Raw genomic sequence first — 20,151 nt, 5'->3', positions numbered from 1 at the left:
AGGTTATTGTTCAATAGAAATAATCCGATAGCGACATTTTCATCGTTCAGTTTTTCTAAATACATTTTCAAACTAAGATGTTGAACTTTGCTGAAAGCATATGGGCGAACTTATACCGCTTGCTATTTCGATGAATTTGGCTTTTTCTTTTATGACTTTGAATTCTTCAGTAACTTTGTTGTCTTTTAAGTCATGGGAAGTTTTAGAGCTTCAAGCCATCCTCTTTAGGTCCAGGGTACTAGCTGAAAATAGGAAATCCATGGCTTTTTGCAGAATAAATGAACTTTAATAAAATTTCTAGAAGTCTACACAAGTTCTTAGCTAAGAAATAAATATATGCTCGAGGCATTAGTCTTGGTTTCCTTTATGTGACTTTTTCTATAATATCACTCAATGTTTTTCAATCAGTATCAATTAGTTCTCTTAGACACAAAGAAAAACTGTGGAAAGTGAAGAAGACTTGGATAGGATCCGAAGATAAGAACGTTTGCCATTTCAAGAAATGATCTTCCAGATATATTGTTAACAACAATAATATCAAAACGTGTCTTTACTCGAAAATACGTCAGATTATTCAGAAAATCAACACTAAAATACTCTTATTATCAGCATAATTGCTTAAAATACTTTCATTTCGATTTCATTGTCTGCTGTTTGAAGCAACGGACTTAACGTTTAAACCTCTTTGCAGAGAATGAGAAATCTTGTGTTTAAGATAGCATATAACTTATTAAACTAGATACGCTAGCATATAACTTATTAAACTAGATACGCTCATCAAAACCAGTTTCATGCAAAGACGGTTACTAATGACCCTGAAAGCGTAGAAAGAAGAAGAGGTAAGGAGAACATTTAAAACAGCCTTAATATAAATCAACCCGTCAGCTCCTTTATTATGTGTGAAACTTCATGCTAATTAACCATTTATTTTACATTTTGAATCTATGCTGTCACTTCTCCTTTCCGTTTTCCCGCTAGAAGGTAAATTTAGTTCGCGCGTATTTAACATGAGGATTTTAGATTGTAATATAGAACATGTTGTGTCTTTAGAGGCCAGTTTACTAGGTTGCTACCTTATAAAAGTTTTTGTCTTCCGCCTTAGCCTTCCGTCTATTGTCTTTCCGTCGATAGTTACATTCCACGCTGGTTAAGTTTTGAACCAACTTCACTTTGAAATAATTGTGTAGCCTTGGTTTATAGTTTATTTGAATTCAGATTTTACATTTGACTTACTGTGACTCTTAAGTTATCGCGCCACAAGTGGCTGGTTGAGTTGTAAGCACAAAAGGAGCTTTCTGTTCTTATTTAGTTTTAATAAAGAGTCTTTTAAACCCTTCTCAATTTCAATTATTACTGTAGACTTAACGATTATTCACTTAAAGTCTACCAAGAGTTTAGACACTTTGGATGATATCCAAGCATAATAAAATCTACAAATTTACAACTGAAAACCCTTTCTGAAACTGCTATGAAACTGAAACTGCTATGGATCATCCTAGAATAGTTCTTGGGGTAGTTTTTGTACTTGGAGTAGTTATTCTAGTTTGAATTTTTGTGGTAGTTACAGCGCAAGTGTTAATAGAGTCTTTGGCAACTTAATTAAATGAACTGTATCTGATACTAAGTATACTAAGACATTCATCTGAATGTAAAAATTAAAAAATAAGAAAGTAAATTTACAAAGATTAATTTCCCTTGTTTGGAGTTTTATAACAGGACTTGTCAAGGGAAAAGTGTTTTGAAACTCCATACCTGATCGATTAATTAGATAGCCGAGACAAATTTCGTTCCGACTAATTTACTGAGACTCGGAAGCGTAGTACTTAAAATCAATTAGTCAGCGAATTAGTAGAATTAAGAGTCGCATTGAATTGTCTCTTTTCCCTATTTGTCTTAGCTTTCTAACATAAAAATACGAATTGTGAAATAAGCAAAGAACTAAAGACTAAGAAGACTAATAAGAGCAAAAGACTCATCAGTTGTGTCTCTAGCTCTTTGGAGCAGATTGAAAAATCTGTATTGGCAGAAAATTCCATGAACCCATGGATCCTATATGTATACATGCAGGACTGAATTAACCATTAAGCAATATAAGAACGTGCCTAGAGCATCAAGGAAAGGGAACACCGCAAAAAAATACTCAGGCATTCAAGAAAGACGTCACCACAAAGCGGTCCTTAGGTATTCAGGAAAGGGAGGCGCCAAAACGTTTTCCATTTCCGGTTGTTTTTAATGCACCATGGAATGCATGTAATCGAGAGTACATCTATGCATGTTTTTGACAGATGAATAATATATCGCCCCCTTTTTTATGAGTTACACCAGTTTCTGCATTACATTTGTTCTGAAGGGTTAAACTTCTTCTGGCAAGACAATGTACAATCACATAGGTTTATAGAAACCAAAAATAGGGTTAACGAAAATTCGTCTGAGTTTACAAACTTACTATAATCATCAGATTCACTAAATCATGGCGTTACCAACAATATTTTAAATGTCATGCAACGTGCTGTGTAGTATGAAAACTAACGACGTATCGCGTTCTGTAAAATACTACTATGTACTCACTGTTCTAAGCTTCATGAAAGACACGTTAAGTAGGTTAAAACACCAGATTTTTGGCTGTTCAACATGTATATCCCAGCTTTTGGAAGAATTTCAGTGCTTTCTAAATATTTGTTCCGCCACAAATAAAAACTTTCCGTACATTTTTAAGCATTTAAGTTCACAGACAATGAATTGGATTTGCTGTTTAATACAATATGAGCGTTAAAACTGACAACTTGACAACACTTTCTGTTGAAATATTTTGCTACAATTTTTTATATCCCCACATTACACAAGAATTCATGCATGATGACATAACAACCAAAAGCCACAGTAATTAAGAAGGCTTTGTTATATTTTATGAAAGTCAGACGAACTGATAATTCTGATGTTTTTGATTCTGATCTCAAAATCTGAAATGACGAAGATTACAGAATTTTTAATAAGATCAGTAAAACGATACTTACGAAAAAAAGCACATAGAATTAGTTGAATATATAAAACAGATGCTACTGAGCTATCAAAAATAAACTTTGATATTGATTTCGAAATATTTTTTACTCAGTTTCTTTACATCTCATGTGTCCTAAGTAAGTTTTCAATTGTTAATAAAGACAAACTGAGTATGTTGTGAAAAGCCGCAAAAAAATTAATTAAAACTTAATCAAGGTCTTCAAAAAGAAATCGTAGTTTTTGAAGTAAAAAGGAAAATACATTCCTACAGCCGTTCTATAGCCTATTATTAATTCCTAATTATTGTCAACGAAATGTAGAATCCGAAAGAGCTTCTTCAACGGCTGATCCGATTTGTACAAAATTAGATCTCATTTAAAGTGTAAGCTTTGGGCAAATTATGCATTTTATCTGTCCCATTTTGGTAAATGAAATATATTTAACACTGTACGTATATAAGGGAAGACTTTTCTCAGTCTTTTTTTTTTTTTTTTTTTTTTTTTGAAAACTTATGTATACATATTATAATAAATAATTCGTCAACATACAGCAAAATGTTTTGCAATTTTTTATGTTTGTATTAAATCATTTTGCATTTTATTTACAGAATAGAGTTTATTTTCATGTCTCTTCCAGTTTAATTAAAACTTCTGTTCTTTTAATATATATATATATAATTTGCTTTTTCATTTTACATAAATTGCTGGAAAGAAATATTACCGGCAAATCGGTTTTAACTGGCAATTTTATCGTGTTACTGGTAATTGAAAATGCTGATAAAATTACAAACCAAAGTTTACAAATAATGGACTATTAAAAGGCTCCTAAAGAAAGCAAGCATTTTAACTCCTATAACGGGTAGTTATTTTGATCTGTTTATTTTGGATTTTTCGCTTGATAACTATGGCATAAAACTATCACATTTCTGGAACGAAAATATATGAGCCCACCGGCGGCCGAGCGGTAAAGTCGCTGAACACTGGTAGTTCGGTCCGAGGTTCGAATCCCACGAACGGGCGTTTTCGTGGTTTTCCCCATGCGTAACGTGTATACGAGCCAGTTTCCCTTAGAAAGTCCTCCACGAAGGCATCCCTTCCCTTTAGGCAAATAGCCCTAGTGTGTTTTCCCATAATTAAATACACCACACCTGGAGCGGAAATAAGAAGGCATTTTTCGTCCATTATTGTGTCATTGCTTTCGGCAAATGGCGTTTGAATATCACATTCAGATTAAATACATGAATAAGAAAAGTTACAGTTGAGTTCTCTGCACTAGTATCTTTAAAAGGAATGAATGAATGCAGCTTCAGTCAACCGGCATGCTACAGAGAGGAAATTTTAGAGATGTAAATAAATTAATATTGCGAAAGCAATTTTTAAAAATGGATAACTCTGTACTCAGTTCAGTGTTGATAGATAAACAAAAATGTGATTAATTGTCTTAGATCTAGGGAAAATAAAACGCTGGAGTACTTTGCTTTGGTTGTCTTTTCTAATTGAACGTTTCTTGCAATATAATTTATTGTGTTTAACTGACTGTTTTGCTTCAGGTTAATGAATTTTCATGTAACCTTCAGTTAGCGGCGCAACGTGACTTCACCACTGTAAGCTTTTCAGAGTCGTTTGTTTATTTGTGATTAGAAATCCTGAAACATTACATCTCATCGAAAATCCGATTCAAAACCCTATATGTAACCTTTAAACCTCTGCTAAGTGAATGTGCTGTTTGCGATATCACAAGGACATATGGAAAGAATGCCTTTTAATTCCTTAGAATAACAAAGTACACGTTTTTATATGGCTAACACGGTTAACCTCAAAGGGAAAACAAGCTATTAAAGTTTTAATTTTCATATGGTATCTCTTCTGCCCTCCTCCAGAAAAGCAAAAGTCTGTCCTGTCAACTGACGATTAGATTGTCATCTTAAGAGTTATCATTGTAATAACTCCTGACAATGTTTCAGTTATTCCAAAACTCCAAGTAGGGACCTCTTCGGATTCGTTCAAAACTTGTCTTTATTCTAAACCCTCCTTATTGTTCTGAAATTTTTGCGTTGCGCGCGTGTACCACGTTATCATTTTTTAACATGACCCAGCCTGAAGGCAAATGTTTTTGTATATCGTTTTTCGAACTCTAAGGACGTTATCATATAGAAAATAAAGAACCTAATGGATTTTCTTGATTCAGGATCGTCTTCTCTCCAAGGAAAAATAATAGATGATAGTCCTTCGATAACAAAAAGCTATGAGGCAGATACAATTGAAAAAAGAAAAAGAAAGCGTAAATCCAGGAAATTTATTATCTTTCAATATATTCGCATAATTTTTAAAACATCTAACAGCATATAACGAAAGTGCATAAGTATTCCAAATAAAAATTTAATCTTAGTTCTTATACACTATCTTCTAATGTATTTCAGAAATTAATTCATTCCTTTAAATTACAAATAAAATGCTCTAGAATTATGGTAATGATGTTATAATATTTTTCTTACTATTCAAATAAATTATTTTCAAATTAAAATTCACTCATTTGTTCCTATTTGCGTACGTAGAATAACTTAAGGTATATATATTCTTTTCAGAGTCTATGTAATTTTTACACCACTTTATTTGGTTTTACTGTTTGCTTGGGATAAAATGAAAAAAATTCTGAATTTAGTTTAAATTTATTCTTCATTTCATTCTAAACGACTGATTTAATTCAAAATTAAACCGTGACTTTATTAATGATATCTGTATTACATATATTATTCAGATTACTTAAATTTGATGAAATGCTAGTTCGTTCGTTTACTAGTGAGGTGATATTTTACTAAATTATAGCTCATTTCCTTGTTTAATGATCGTAATAATCCTCACATTTGATTTTTTACCATACATTTCATCAGCCTATTTTTTTACTGATTAGAAAATAATCTTCGAAATGAAGCTGATTACTAATTTCTAACTTTTTTTCCTATTTCTAGCTTTTCTAGTTTTCAGGACTTTTCCCAAATTGATTCAGTTTGTTCAATTATTACGCAGCCGATATATTTAAACATGTATACATCAGAAAATATATAATCTAGCATCTCGAAATTTACACAGATTTACATACTCAGCCTTTTCTCCCTTTTTGAAAAAGAGTAGTCAAAATGTATTATTATCCTATTTTTCTAAAGTTCTTTTAGTGTACCACGATTCAATTTAACAATGTTGGAGTTACGCACTTGGCGACTTCACATGAAAATCATAAACTGAAAGAAAGTGTATCCTCTGTGCTTCCTTGCTATAGTGATTAGTTTCTATATTCAGATGTTATTGTCTGTCTTATTTGTAGTTGCATTACACTGAAATTTCATGAACAGTAGTAGAATTACCTTGCATACAATAAAACATTTCTCTCGTTGTTGTATCTACAATACTGTAGTAAAATATTTCTCGTTAGGTATTTTCTTTTCGATGGAAGTTCATATTCACACAAAAATAAAACGATACTTCCGTGGGTGCTCATTTAAAATAACGCTTTGAATCAAAATTCTGATTTTTTCATTTTTGATAAAATATTAAAGCTACATCTGCCCTTTTTCTTTCGAATTTTGTTATAAGTTTGTTTCTAACCTTATTTGGAACGTGTATTACAAAGCCGTTTTAATATTAGTCGACACATATTGTTTTGCAAACTGTAAGCTCGCTAAAATGATTTTTGTAGGATTATTTGTTTGCGTTTTATTCTCATATCTCAGCCTGTAATTACTTAAATTTATATAGAAAATTTTATTTCACAGAAGTGCAGAAAACCTCTTCCGTAGGTGACCTCTTCTGAAAATGATTATATTTTTGAGAACATAAATAAGCATTGGAATTGATAATTACAATAGCACTTTTTAAGGAGACAACTCTCTAACCCGAAGAGATCTATTAAATATGTAGTATATGGACCATCAAAATATCTGATATCGATATCCTACAAAAATATTATATGTAGTACGTAATACAAGCATTATGTTTCTCGTTGTTTTTGTAGTTATCAACGTACTTTAACTGGAAACGTAATCATTAAAATTTAGGGTTGTTTTTAAATGCAATAAAATATACGAGTACAGTCAGGTCAGGGTGTGTAATGTTTCAAGTATACTAGTTTGCATTAGGAAGTGTCTCGCTTTCAATCATTTATCACGTTCCTGTATTATACTAACTTTTTCATTTCCTATATAAGCAGCCAATTGTATGTGACAAAACAACTTTGAAATGGCATTGCAAATCAGTATGTAAAAATTGTGACTTTTAGATACATGATATAAAATTTTGTTAGATTTTCTTCGCTGTAGCTACAGAGGCTGGCACACTTAAGTGGATGAATAGTTCAAAGAGAAGTGAGTTACTTTTGGAATTGCTTATACAAAATTCCACAATGTAAACTTTTATTGAATTATTATTATTACTATTATTATTGTCGTTGTTGTTATTATTAGTCCTAGTAGTAGCTCAAAGGGCGTTAGCTCAGAAGAGCTATTAATTTTGTTTTGGTATTTTGCTTTGATTCACTTTTCAAACTGTTTCATCCAAATATTACATCCCTCTATTATATTTAAAGAAATTAAATAATGAAGAATCTGCATAAATGTATGTATGTTTCTCGAATTGGGATAAAACAACGGTACCTAGAGCCATCAAATTTTGAACAACGTAATCCTCCACCGAATATGGGCATCTGGAAGCTCTAATTTGGAATTTGATTTATTATTTATTTAACATTTTGTTAGACACAATAACACGCCGAATAAATTCTAATTCAGAAGTCAAACAACAATTGTGTCTTAATTATAGAAGCCCCAAACAGACTTATTTTTTGCTTTCTTTTTTGCACGTGGTGTGGCCGCCATTTTGTGATTGCATGAGTTTCGGTAAGTACTTTTTTGCAATTTTCAAGTTATGTTTATGTTTTGTATATTTGGATATTGTGCTTTGCTTGTCTGATTTCATGCATTTTGCTTACAAACGTTTTGTTTCCTAATCATTTCAGCGAGGGATTTTTCTGCTGTTTGGTGTGTGCTTTATTATTGCTTAGCTAATTTAGTTTGATTTTCTGCATTGTTTATCATGCCTTCATCCGTTAATCGTTTCACTAAATTACGCTTGAAATGGCAAAAATTCCTGAATCATCTTGACTTTTTACTTAAATGTAAATGTAAAAATTTGATCCCCAATTTCATTCAAATCAAATCTAATCAAAAACCTTCGAGTCGCGTTTCAAGAATTCTATTAAAATGCAACCTTGTCTTACTTCGGTCCGTCATAAGGGATAAACGTCAACAACTGTCCAAAATTGAACATGAACTCTATAAGGCTTCATTTGGAACTCGCTAAATCATATCCAAAATTCACTGCCCTTGAACAAAAGTCTTGGTCTAGAACGGAGAATGCAGTTAACCGTCATAAAAACACCCTTGCAGTTAAATTCGAAAAATTTATTTTACAGTCTTCCAGTTCAAGTAGTTCAAAAAATCTTCCCATTGTAAACATCAAGCCAATAATTAAGATTTCTAATGTTAGTCTTTCAGAAAAACAAGAGAGAATTCTAAAATATAATTTTAACTTCTCACAAACCAGTAAACCCTCGATTCCAAAGATTTTGGCTCCTATCGAAAAAGCTTTGAAGTTTAGTAAAGTGTCAGATTCACAGAAAAAATGATTAGGCATCTTATCGCTCATAATGTGAAATTCAATAATAAACCTTTGAAATCAAATCTAACTGCGAGAGAAAGAGCTACAATGCGCGAAATTCATTCTAACCCGGATATTATCATTTCAAAGGCCGAAAAAGGTGGCCAGATAGTCGTCATGGATAAGAACACTTACATCGATGGTGTCACTAAACTCTTAAACGAAGGACCATATAATCCGATCCCTAAAGATCCTTCACCTTCGGACTTGTCAAAAATAAAAACTGCGATCAAATCTACGCAAATCATTTCAAACAACTTAAAACATTCGCTTATCTCATCTGTTGCGAATTGTGCCAGATTATATGCTCTTCCCAAAATTCATAAAAATGGTATTCCTTTCCGCCCTATTGTATCAAATTTAGGTACTGCCTCGTATCCATTAGCTAAATATTTAGTTTCTAGATTTTCAACTCTATTAGACAACAACATTTACACCATAAAAAATTCAATATAGTTTGTGAAAAAGGTTAAAAACATTTCTCCTAGTAATTTACTCATAGTTTCTTTTGATGTAAAATAATTATTCCCCAATGTCCCAGTGGAGGGTGCATTAAGATGTCTAGAAACCAGACTTCGCGAATTTCATTTCTCTTGCATCGAAATTGATGAGCTAATTTCTCTCACTCAACTCTGTTTGAAACAAACACATTTTGTTTTCCAAAATAAATATTTCAAGCAAACTGAGGGAATAGCCATGGGTAGCCCCCTCAGTCCCATCCTGGCTGATATCTACATGTATTATTATGAATCAAAATTGTTTGAAACTTTCCGCTACGTAGACGATACTTTTACTCTGTTTGAAGGTAATAAAGATGATTCAAATAAAGTTCTTACAACAATGAATTCTATTGATCCTGCTATTCAGTTCACTTTTGAACTTGAGACATGCAATTCTCTTCCGTTTCTCGACATTCTGGTCACACGTAACACATCCAACTTCAGTACTGCGGTTTACCGTAAACCTTCATTGGTTTGCCTTCCACCACACTTTAAATCATGTCATCCGACTAAACAAAAGTTAGCTTCATTTTATTCCTATGTTTTCCGTGCTCTTCAAGTTTGCTCCTCCAAACTAGCCCTTGATGAAGAACTAAATTATTTAAAAGCAATAGCTATTGACAGGGGCTTTTCACCCAACATTATTAATCAAGCAATTAAAAAATTCTCATCTCAACACACTAAAAGGCACACTCTTGTTTTAGGAGATTATAAAAATTCTGTTGTCAATCCCTTCTTTCCATCAATTAGCTATAAAGTTGCACATATTTTGCAGAAATTTAACTTTCGGGTTGTTTATTCTCCCATCAATTAAATTCCGAGTTCCGTACTCAAGGACCCCATTCCGGATAGGAATTCCTGGGGTATTTATAGGATTCCTTGCCAGTGTGGTTTAATTTACATTGGCCAAACTAAGAGAGCCTTAAAATTTCGCGTCAAGGAACATGAGGCATATGTTAGAAAAAAGGAAACACAGAAGCCTTCAGTTGTCCGAAAATTATTAGTCCGAAAATCAGACTTTCAATTTTTCTGCTGCCAAAATTATTCAAAAAACATCTTCCATTGGAGAACTGGATTTTCTAGAGGCATTTCACATTCATAAAAATCTTTCTGTTCTAGTTAACGATCCTAATTCCAATCCATCTTTGCTTTCGGCCTTTAAAGAAATTATGTTTTAGTTCTGATTTCAGCAACAGATGGCGCCACTTGCTTATTCTTGTCCAGGCTTTCTTATCTTATCTAATCATTATTTCCTATCTTGTTCATTTGCGGTTTTGCATCTGAGGATCGAAGCTGAGTTCGGTAAAAGCATCGAAACTAGTCCAGTGAAAATTTTGTAAATATAAAGTTGATTTTTGTTGTTTGACTTCTGAATTAGTATTTTGTTAGACATTAAGAAGTTGTTCATTAACAATCTCAATGATTTCAAAACGAGGAATAGCAACACTGTACGAAAAAAAAAAAAAAATTATCTCAAGAGAGCAAGACTGTGGATCGGAAATTCTAAAGATATGCTCATTTTAAAATTATTTTGCGATATTCCTTTTGAATTGAATTTTATGGTTTAAATACAATAGCGTGATATTTAATAAATAAAGGTAACTCACAAAATGATAAAAAAAAAATGCCCCTTTGGGCGTAATGTAAAATCTGAAAGCTTTCAGATTTTTTTTTTTAATTCGTTTTAGCCCAAAAAAATTAATACAATAAATAAAAGAATTTTTAAAAAATTAATTGCCCTTGCGTTGTTTCACTAAATAATCACTAACTCGCTTTTTAAATTGTTGCCACCAAGCCCTGTATTATATTTAAAGGAAATAAATAATGGAGGAATCTGCATAAATGTACGTATGTTTCTCGCATTGTGATAAAACACCCAGAGCCATCAAATTTTGAATAACGTATGTCTCCACCTGAAAATGGGCATCTGGAAGCCCAATTTTGGAATTTGGGATTTGTTTTATTATCTATTTCAGATTTTGTAAAGCATTTATGAGTTTTTGATTAAGAAAACGATTTCAAAGCAAGTAATGGCAACACTGTACGGAAAAAAAAAATTATATCCAGGGCGCAAGACTGTGTATCGGAAATTCTAAAGTTATGCTGTTTTAAGTCTTTTGTGATATTGCTGTTTCATTGAATTTTATGGTTTAAGTGCAAAGAACATGATATTTGATAAATAAAGGTAACATACAAAACGTTATAAAAAAGTCTCGCCTCTTTGGGCGTCATATAAAATCTGAAAGGTTTCAGATTATTATTATTAATATTTGATCTGCACAAAGCATCCGTTTTCTTTATTTTAAAATAAAATTACATTGAATATTAAAAAAATGTTAATACAATAATTTTTTGTTTATTTATTAACCCAGAAGGGCTACTAGCTTCGAAGTGGCATTTTGCGTCAAGTCACTAGAAGCATGACTAGCACTAGTCATTTTGTTTTGGTATTTTGAGTCGTCCACTATAAAACGGCGTTTCACTTTTCAACTTGTTGCCACCAAATATTATCGTCCTGTATTATGTTTAAAGAAATAAAATAACAAAGATTCTGCGTAAATGTATGTATGTTTCTCGCGTTATGAAAAAACAGCGGTACCTAGATCTATCAAATTTTGAATAACGTAGTCCTCCACCCGAACGTGAGCACATGGAAGTCCGAACTTTGGATTTCGATTTTGTTTTGCTATCTGTTTCATACTTTTTAAAACTTTAACGACTTTTTTATAAAAAAATTCAATGATTTCAAAACGAACAGTCACAACGGAACAACGCATTTTTATCTTCAGGGCGCGAAACTCTAAAAATATGCTGTTTTTAAATATTTTTACCCCAAGGATGTGTTAGCCCAAATGCTCTCGAAACGTGTATGTGTGTGTTTTATGCATTTCTATTGTTTTCATTCCCCCCCGTCTGATTTTAAGCTACTGAATTTTACATTTTTCATTTTTAAAAACACATATTTTAAATTTCAAATAGTACTAATTTTAAATCTATTATGATTTATATAATGATATTTTTTTATTTATCTAATCACAGTATTAATCACGTATTTGTATAATTAATTTGTTACTAATTTTATTCATAAGCAGTACTAATAATTCACACCGCACTTCTGTTCCTGAATTCTTCTTAAGCAGACTTCAGCAGTTTCTAATATACTAAATTCATGGCGCAAATAAGTGATCGCCATCGTTAACATTTATCTTCTCTAAAGCAGCTATCTCCGCAGATAATCAAAACGCCTAGAACTACGAAAAATTATTTTACAGAGGTTCTTAAGCGATTAGCAAAAAGAATTAGACGTTTTCCAACCGCATATACATGCAAAATCCTCTATTTTAATTATGTAAAGTGTTACTTTTTAATTAACATGTACTGTTTTAACTATTTTTTCTTTTTAAAGAAAATTGAAAATGCAAAATTTATAGCTTTATACATTTAAGCATAGGCGGGGTTAATTGAAATAATCTTTCTAGCAGGCATGAATTTGTAAGAAAGGAAATATTGTAGCAATATTAAACATGGCCAAGAATTCATGAAGGCAAAATAATTTGAAAAGAAAGTGATTTAAAATTCAACTGTCCCCTTCACTATCTTATCAATAAGGCCTCCTGAGTTACTGAAGTATACTGATTTTATTGATATAAAAGCAGTGGTAATTTTTCCAAAGGGGGAGGAAAAAAAAAAACGAGTTTTTTTTTTTTTTTTTTAAATCTGTGATGGTAAAATACTCGTATAATGTTTTCTGGTCCATTCGAAATCGATGTCACTGATGCCCTTTTTACGCTGCAAATGGAACTAATTATGATCCAGAGTGACACTGCTATGAGCAGAGCTTTTATACAGCAAAATTTGTGAATATTGTATAAGAAATATATTCTCTTACATTGTTCGCCAAATTTCTCAGGAGACATCCTTTTATCTGTTTCACACTTTGGCTGCAAATTGTGTCGCAAACAGTCATTTTCAGGGATAAGAACCATAAAAATTATTTAAGTCCTTTCTGACAGACGGAAATCTTACTGCTGGTATTCTATGCACAGATAACATCAAATGTACCATATGCTGAACCTCATTATTTGTGTAAGCAGAACAGTTTTAGACCGGCTCTTGGCCTAAAAAAATAAATTGCTGACAAACGTAACTATATTTCATCAGTAGCTGTGTAAAATTCATATACCTAATTTTACAATTTACTTCTACTTTTTTTCTATCTCTTTCTTTTCTTTTCATTTATATGAAAAGTAAGGTAATGCATTTATTCAAAAATTTTTAATATCTCAAATTATCATCTTTTCTCAAGGTTTTACTTTTCCAGTTTTTTCCGAGCAATCGAAAACATGTATCTTGAGAGCTGCCCGCAGAATTTTTAAGTGGGCCCTTTGGGCCAAAAGATGGCCAACCTTGAACCAGTGGCATTTAATGACCTTTGGATTGCTTTGACGTCATTCATAAAAACAACCTAAGGAACCAAGCAACTAACATACTATATATAAGAGTATCACATAGTTCTTCTCCAAATATTCCCCTAAGCTGTAAGACAACAATCGAATTTTTGCTGAAGGAGCATCTACAATTTCAACATGAGGATTCTAGTAAGTACATCTTTAACTATTTGGTTTGTAAAGTTTACGCTTATTTTATTGCTTCAATCAAATTTCAGTTGACATCATCTCTGAACATAGTCTTGCCCTAGATAATTTTAGAGTTGGTTTTACTCCATAAAATATGATTCTAGTCTAAAATATTTTTCGAATACACAATAATTTATTCAGAAATATTCATATTTTTCAAAAGGCAATTTAATGAAATTTGATCAATAATAAGTTATTTATAATAATTTTAAATCATACATTTAAAGTCTTAATTTCATTTGAAATATTTTGCGATTTAACAATTAATACTCCAAGAAATAGAAACATTTCAGTTATTTGTGTTACATGACATATTTAAGATAATTTATAATATCTCAAAATATCGAAATAACAGTCAGTGTAATTTTGAATTCAGGTATCTTAAAAATTCCAGAATAATTGCAATAGATTTATTTAGTAAACACTTGCATCATTTTCTGATGTGATCTTAAGAACAAATTTATAAATGAGTTATCTACTGAATTTGCGTCATTGAACATTTGCGTCAATGAACTATTATTTTTCTAATTATAAATATTAAGTAATAATATTTAATAATTATTAAAATTGTTATAAAAATTATTCTTCTATCATAGTTATTAGTAAATTAATTAATCTTTTAATAAGCATTAAGTATTATTGTTAAAAATAATTACTTCTGCTCTTCGAATAATTAAATCAAAATTAAAAGAAATAATAAAATATATGGAAAAGCGATTAAGTTAACGATAGTAGTCCAAGTACAGACCGAAAGAAAAATAAGCAGGCATCGAAGAAACGAAGCAGATGTTTACTTTCTTCTCTTGAAGTTGTACGATTTCTTACTGCAATAATGTGCAGCTGATATAAATATTTTCTTGTTGTAAATATTTTTCATTTAAAAAATGTACTTTTATGTTTCAAGACACCAAACTAATATAAGCATAAGTGAGCTTCTGAAGTCCTTTCATTATTTTAACTGTTGCATTGAAGAAAGGACAAAGATTGGATGGATTGGATTATTCAATTATAGCAAAGCACACGAGGGCTATCAGCCTAAAGGGAGGGATGCCTTCGTGGAGGAATTTCTAAGGGAAACTGGCTCGTATACACGTTACACATGTGGAAAACCACGAAAACGCCCATGCAGCCAGCCCGTTCGCGGGATTCGAACCTCGGACCGAACTACCAGTGTTCAGCGTCTTTACCGCTCGGCCACTGGTGGGCCTAGAAAGGACAAAGAAGCCGAATTTTTATTTGCAAAGATTCTTTTTTTTTTTTTTTTTTTTTTTTTTTTTTTTTTTTGTGGATAATTCCTTCATATAAGGATCTTCACATTTCCTTAAATCGAGTGTTTAAAAAAGTAAAAAATAGGTAAGTGTTTAAGAATCTGAAACGGCTTAATGAATAAATGAGATGAAAATCTAATGAGCTCAAATCCATTGAATGCATAAGCATGAGCGATAACAAAAATTATTCAGCCGATTGTACTTTAAAGGTATCTATGATTGTATCTATCAGACATGGTCAAACGACGGTTGGTCAATTAAATGCGGCTCATATCTTAAACACTCAACTGAATGTTGGAATGTAATTTGAGACAGAAATCATGTTACAATAATTTTTTTATCAATCAATCATTTTTCTGCTTAGATTTTATTATGCGCGTGGTAATTTTAAATAATTATAAATGTGCAATGTTTTAATAATCAAAGCAACTGAGGAGCCGCAAATAATTTTGTTTCCAAAGTTCTGTGCTAAGGCGATACTACTTTTATTTCTTTTTACGAAGTAAAGGAAGTATTGTAATTGCCAAAAATTTCGGGCATCATGATTTCAACGAAAATATTCCTTTTTACCGTTCCCAAATCATTTGGCTGATTTTTTTTTTGGGGGGGGGGATGATGCCTGTACGTACGCGCAGAATAAAGCACTCTACGGATTGTAAAACAGATTTAAAATGGACTCAAATTGAATTTTTTTTCGTGACGTCTCGTACGTACATATCTCTGCATTTATCTCGCTTAACTCAAAAATGATTAGCCGTAGAACGTTGAAATTTTTAGCGTGTGCATGGGTAAAAAGTAAAGAAAAATCACTAGTTCTGTCTTTGAAATTATTGTGTTATTCTTAACTCCAAAGAAAACTACATTATAATAAGGATCATTCTGTTTTATTTGAACTTTAGTTTATTTCTCTTAAATTCAACACAACGAGACAAAATTTTAAAATTATAAAAGTGTGTTTGATTATAGTATACAACAAGTTTTTAGATCTTAAAAGCGTTCTTTCCTGAATACAAAGAAAATCATAAAATTTATTTGAGCATTGTGATAACTTGATGAAAAAACTCTGATGGGGACAACACATCACTTTTTGTACGGGCTTATTAAATTATACATATTTTTTGCTGCACTTCATTTAAACTTATTTCCTCGAATTATTCTAACTTGAATGACTATCCTAAAAGACAACTGGAAAATGACCTTAAATATTGCAAATTTTGAAATTAAATATCCCAGTTAATTTTTGCTTCACGGAAGTCAAACACTTCATCTAATTTTATTTTTTCACAAAGAATATACAACTTGCCGATGTATATGTATAGGAATGGGGAACCGCACTAAAAGATTTCGTTATTTGTCGAAAATGAATTTTTTTAGAATTTGACATTGCCAAAACATAAATATTTCCGTCATTTAAAACATTTCGCATATGTCTTTAATGATAATTTTTTCTGCAGCTTAATGCGCGAAAATACTAGGCATGTTTATATTTGGTTTTCAAAATAATTGTTATGTAATTATATATATTTATATACGTTTGATATTGCAGATTGTAATAAAAAAGGGAGGTGCACAAAAAGCGATGTTATTGCGGGGATGTGTAGCAATCCCATATGAAAATTCAATGCTTTACTGTTAATCTTTTTGGAGTTACGTCAGATACATACATACATACATACAAACGTAACTACAGACGTCATCGAAAAAATCCTTTTTGAATCTATTTTACAATCAGTTTTGAAAAAAAAAAAGTTCTTAACTTTGTTTGTTACGTATAGATGCCAAGCAAAAAAAATCATCGAAATGGATTGTGGAATGTAAAATTGGATATTTCCTTTGAAATATATTACCTTGAATTTTTTCATAATATCAATACTTTTCTTACTTCGCACAAAAATGTAAAAATGAGAAATTCTTGTTATTCTCTTGAAATATTTCTGTCTATTCAGTCGTTATTTTACTACTTTTAAAACCATATAATTAGGTATTTTCGGCTCTGGAATAACTCTGATTTCTATGAAGCGGCTCTTAATGGTTCGAAGCATGATCAACCCTGACATTTTTTAATAGTGTTCCATACCTCTAAAAATTATCATTAAGAATTACATTTTACCCATTATTAACCACATGCTATATTTACATTATTTAGTATTACATTATTACATCACTATCAAATATTTTAAATTTCATTAAAATAATAATATTTGTTGTAAATAATAATATTTGTTGTATAAATAATAATATTTGTTGTTCATTAAAATAATATTTGTTGTGTATTGTTGTAAGTCAGAAAAAAATTAAATTATAATAATATTTCAGGTTTTGTTTGAAGATTTATTGGCAGAAATATATGTATAATTAATCCTAAAATATTAACCATAAAGGTTAATAAATATTTTTTTCTTGTAAAAAAAAGTTTATATAGTGTATGTATGTTTTTCACCGAATACCCAAACCAAACATTTAGGAGAGGATACAACATTTACTATGATAAAAAAGACATTAAAATTAAGAATAATCAACGTCGTCTAATAACTAGTAGCTACAGTACTTGTTCTCAGAGTAGGATTACTAACTTTCGGTTTCCGTTCAAGTTAACACTTTACAGTAACACCATATAAAAAAGAATAGTTGAAGAAATAGTCAAAATCACTCATTGATTCTGCTAAATGTATAATGCATACTCTCCAGTTTAAAGAAAAGCAGTTATATGAGTCTCCACTCTACAGATAAGGCAGTAATTACTGTCTTCAGTGCCTCTAGTATTCGTAGACCCTTTTTTGCCGCTATTGAAGGAAATCTGTAAAAGAGTTACTTGAAACCTCATCCAGTTCATTCTTGATATTGTTTCTTTCGTTTTTTAGAATATTTCCAGCTTTGCATATATTACATTATAAAAACGTGAATGTATACAAATACGAAAGAAGTAATGCTAAAGTAACATATAGGCTAATATCTATTAGTCACGATTTCAGTTCCTCCTGAAATTTAGTTCACTTTCGAACTTAACTTCCTTTCACAATCCTTTGAGCTCCTTGATATTTTAGTCACACTTAATGAATATATAGTACAGTGCTACCTTTCTCTCATTTTCATATTGTTATTCTGATAGCAAAACTTAACTTTTTTTTTAAACTTTATACCTTCATTTAAAATTTACTTTCTGACGTCGGTTTTCAATCAGATAGATATTCAACTATTTGAGAACGGTAAAAAAGGACTGGGATTTCTGATCCCGTATTATTAATAATGAGTTAAAAAATTCATCAAAAGAATAAAATTTAAAACCTTGATTTGAGTTTTTCCTCAGCATATTATATTCGCTGCTGAAGATTTTTCTTTAACACTAAAAAAAGTCATTTTGTTTTAGTTAATATTCCGAATTCTAATCCAAGTTATCACTAGGCTTTAAAAAATCGGATTTTTATTCTTAGTTGCTTGTTTCTCCTTTTTCCGTCAATAAGTAATGAAAGTTTCGTTTCCTATCACTTGGTGTAAAAGTTTCTCGAACATTTTCCATATGTTTTTCCATTTTTCCATATATTACATTATGGCATATGATTTTGCATTACTTATGAATTCTGAAATAAAGAAGATAGTTGATTTAATCTTCGAAACTACAGAGAATACCAAATAAGAAAGTGACAATTATTACTGATTGCATATTAACAAATAAAGATGAATATGCGAAATTTTCAAGTTGCAGCCAAAACTGAGATTCATTTCCTTCATAACAAAAGCACCTTCAGTTAAAGGCTGGCAGCACTGTGACATTGCATTTAAGAAAACTATTAAGTAATCTTTCATATTTTAAACACAAAAAGAAGCAAAATTGTTAATTTTAAACGTTATAAAAGCAGTCAGCTTGTAGAGACATCAGGTATTTTTTGGAAGCAGGAGAATTGAAAAATTAGCAACCGCCTTCTCGGAGAATCGAACCATGGACCTCTGGAATACCGGCCCAGTGTGAAAACTACTACACCACGAAGGCACGCCAAGAAGGTGGTAGAAATACCTTATATACTGCCTCTTTTAAAGGGCGATTGGAGTTTTTAGGGAACCCAATCGCCAAATCCTGGGTGAGGAGAATCATCATCCAACACCCTTATAGTTCGAGCACTACTGTAGAGACATTAATTTAATTGAAAAAGCCGGAGATATATAAAAATATATATATATATATGGTCACTTTACTTAACCTGTTCCGCCAAACTAAGTTAATGGCACTACAGGGTTAGGAAGTCATCCTAGTCATTGCTAGCAATCTGACGGTTAGGCCGCCTTTCTACATTTCACATTAATCTGTAGTTTCTTGGATATAATTATTTTCATTCACTTGCTTCATTATCTCTAAAATGCCCTTGTTGCAGTAATAGTCCTTGACCAGTCTATTCACAGGATATGTGATGTAGTCGGAAGGAAATAACTGCTGTCGAAGGTGCTTTGTCAGAGGGCAGGAGAGCAGGTAATGAAGTGCGTCCGCGTCTTCCCCACGAAAACCGCAAGAACAGTTGACGTCCCCTCTGAGGAGTCGTCTGTAATACGCTGGTAATTTCCCGTGGGTGTTACAGGCTTGGAGGAAGAGTCGGTTGCATTTGAGTCTCTTGAGAGAAGGTATTGAGAAGGACCTACTCGTCCTGAAATTTTTGAACCGTCAGAGAAAATCTCTCTTTGCTGTCCTGAGGGTGGCGATTTGCACCAGGTAAGGATGGGTAGATCTCCTGGATGTAAGTCAGGGGGATCTTGCAAGCTTTCTATGCTGACATAGGATAGATTTAAATCTTCTTTAGTGTGAAGGTCCTCTTTTTAGTGTAAAAGTCGATAGATTGATCTTTCTAATTCTGCTTTTAGGTCGAGTGGGAGCGTGCCAGCTAAAACCTAAAGTGCTGCGGTTGATGTAGTGCTATACGCACTGGTGATTTACTTGCTGTATTTGATGTAGTTTTTGACATATTCTTGCTGTGCTATTCATCCAAACTGGGCAGCCGTAGAGGATCATGCGTTCAATTGCATTAAGGTATAGATTTTTTTACAGGCGCCC

General features: G+C 31.7%; 1 protein-coding gene across 3 annotated transcripts in view; it reads left to right on the top strand.

Moving 5' to 3' along the window:
• The window catches only part of LOC118204507 (uncharacterized), a 38,047-nt gene that overhangs the window by 16,143 nt on the left and 1,753 nt on the right, over positions 1-20,151 (top strand). Inside the window, exon 3 of one of the 3 annotated variants that reach the window (XM_085822951.1) lies at positions 13,530-13,806. The exons of 1 other annotated variant lie outside the window; for it this stretch is intronic. In XM_085822951.1, coding sequence (XP_085679077.1) covers positions 13,795-13,806 — 12 coding nt within the window. In that variant the 5' untranslated portion in view covers positions 13,530-13,794. Of the gene's footprint in view, positions 1-13,514; positions 13,807-20,151 lie in introns of all 3 variants that reach the window. One more of the 3 variants, XM_085822952.1, reaches the window with a different exon arrangement.

This window comes from Stegodyphus dumicola, chromosome 8 (assembly GCF_044657685.1).
Source record: "Stegodyphus dumicola isolate Sdum_Otavi_A_Nest chromosome 8, ASM4465768v1".
In the NCBI taxonomy this organism is placed as follows: domain Eukaryota; kingdom Metazoa; phylum Arthropoda; class Arachnida; order Araneae; family Eresidae; genus Stegodyphus; species Stegodyphus dumicola.
Note: the sequence above shows the minus strand (reverse complement) of the source record. Positions and strands in the feature narration are given on the sequence as shown.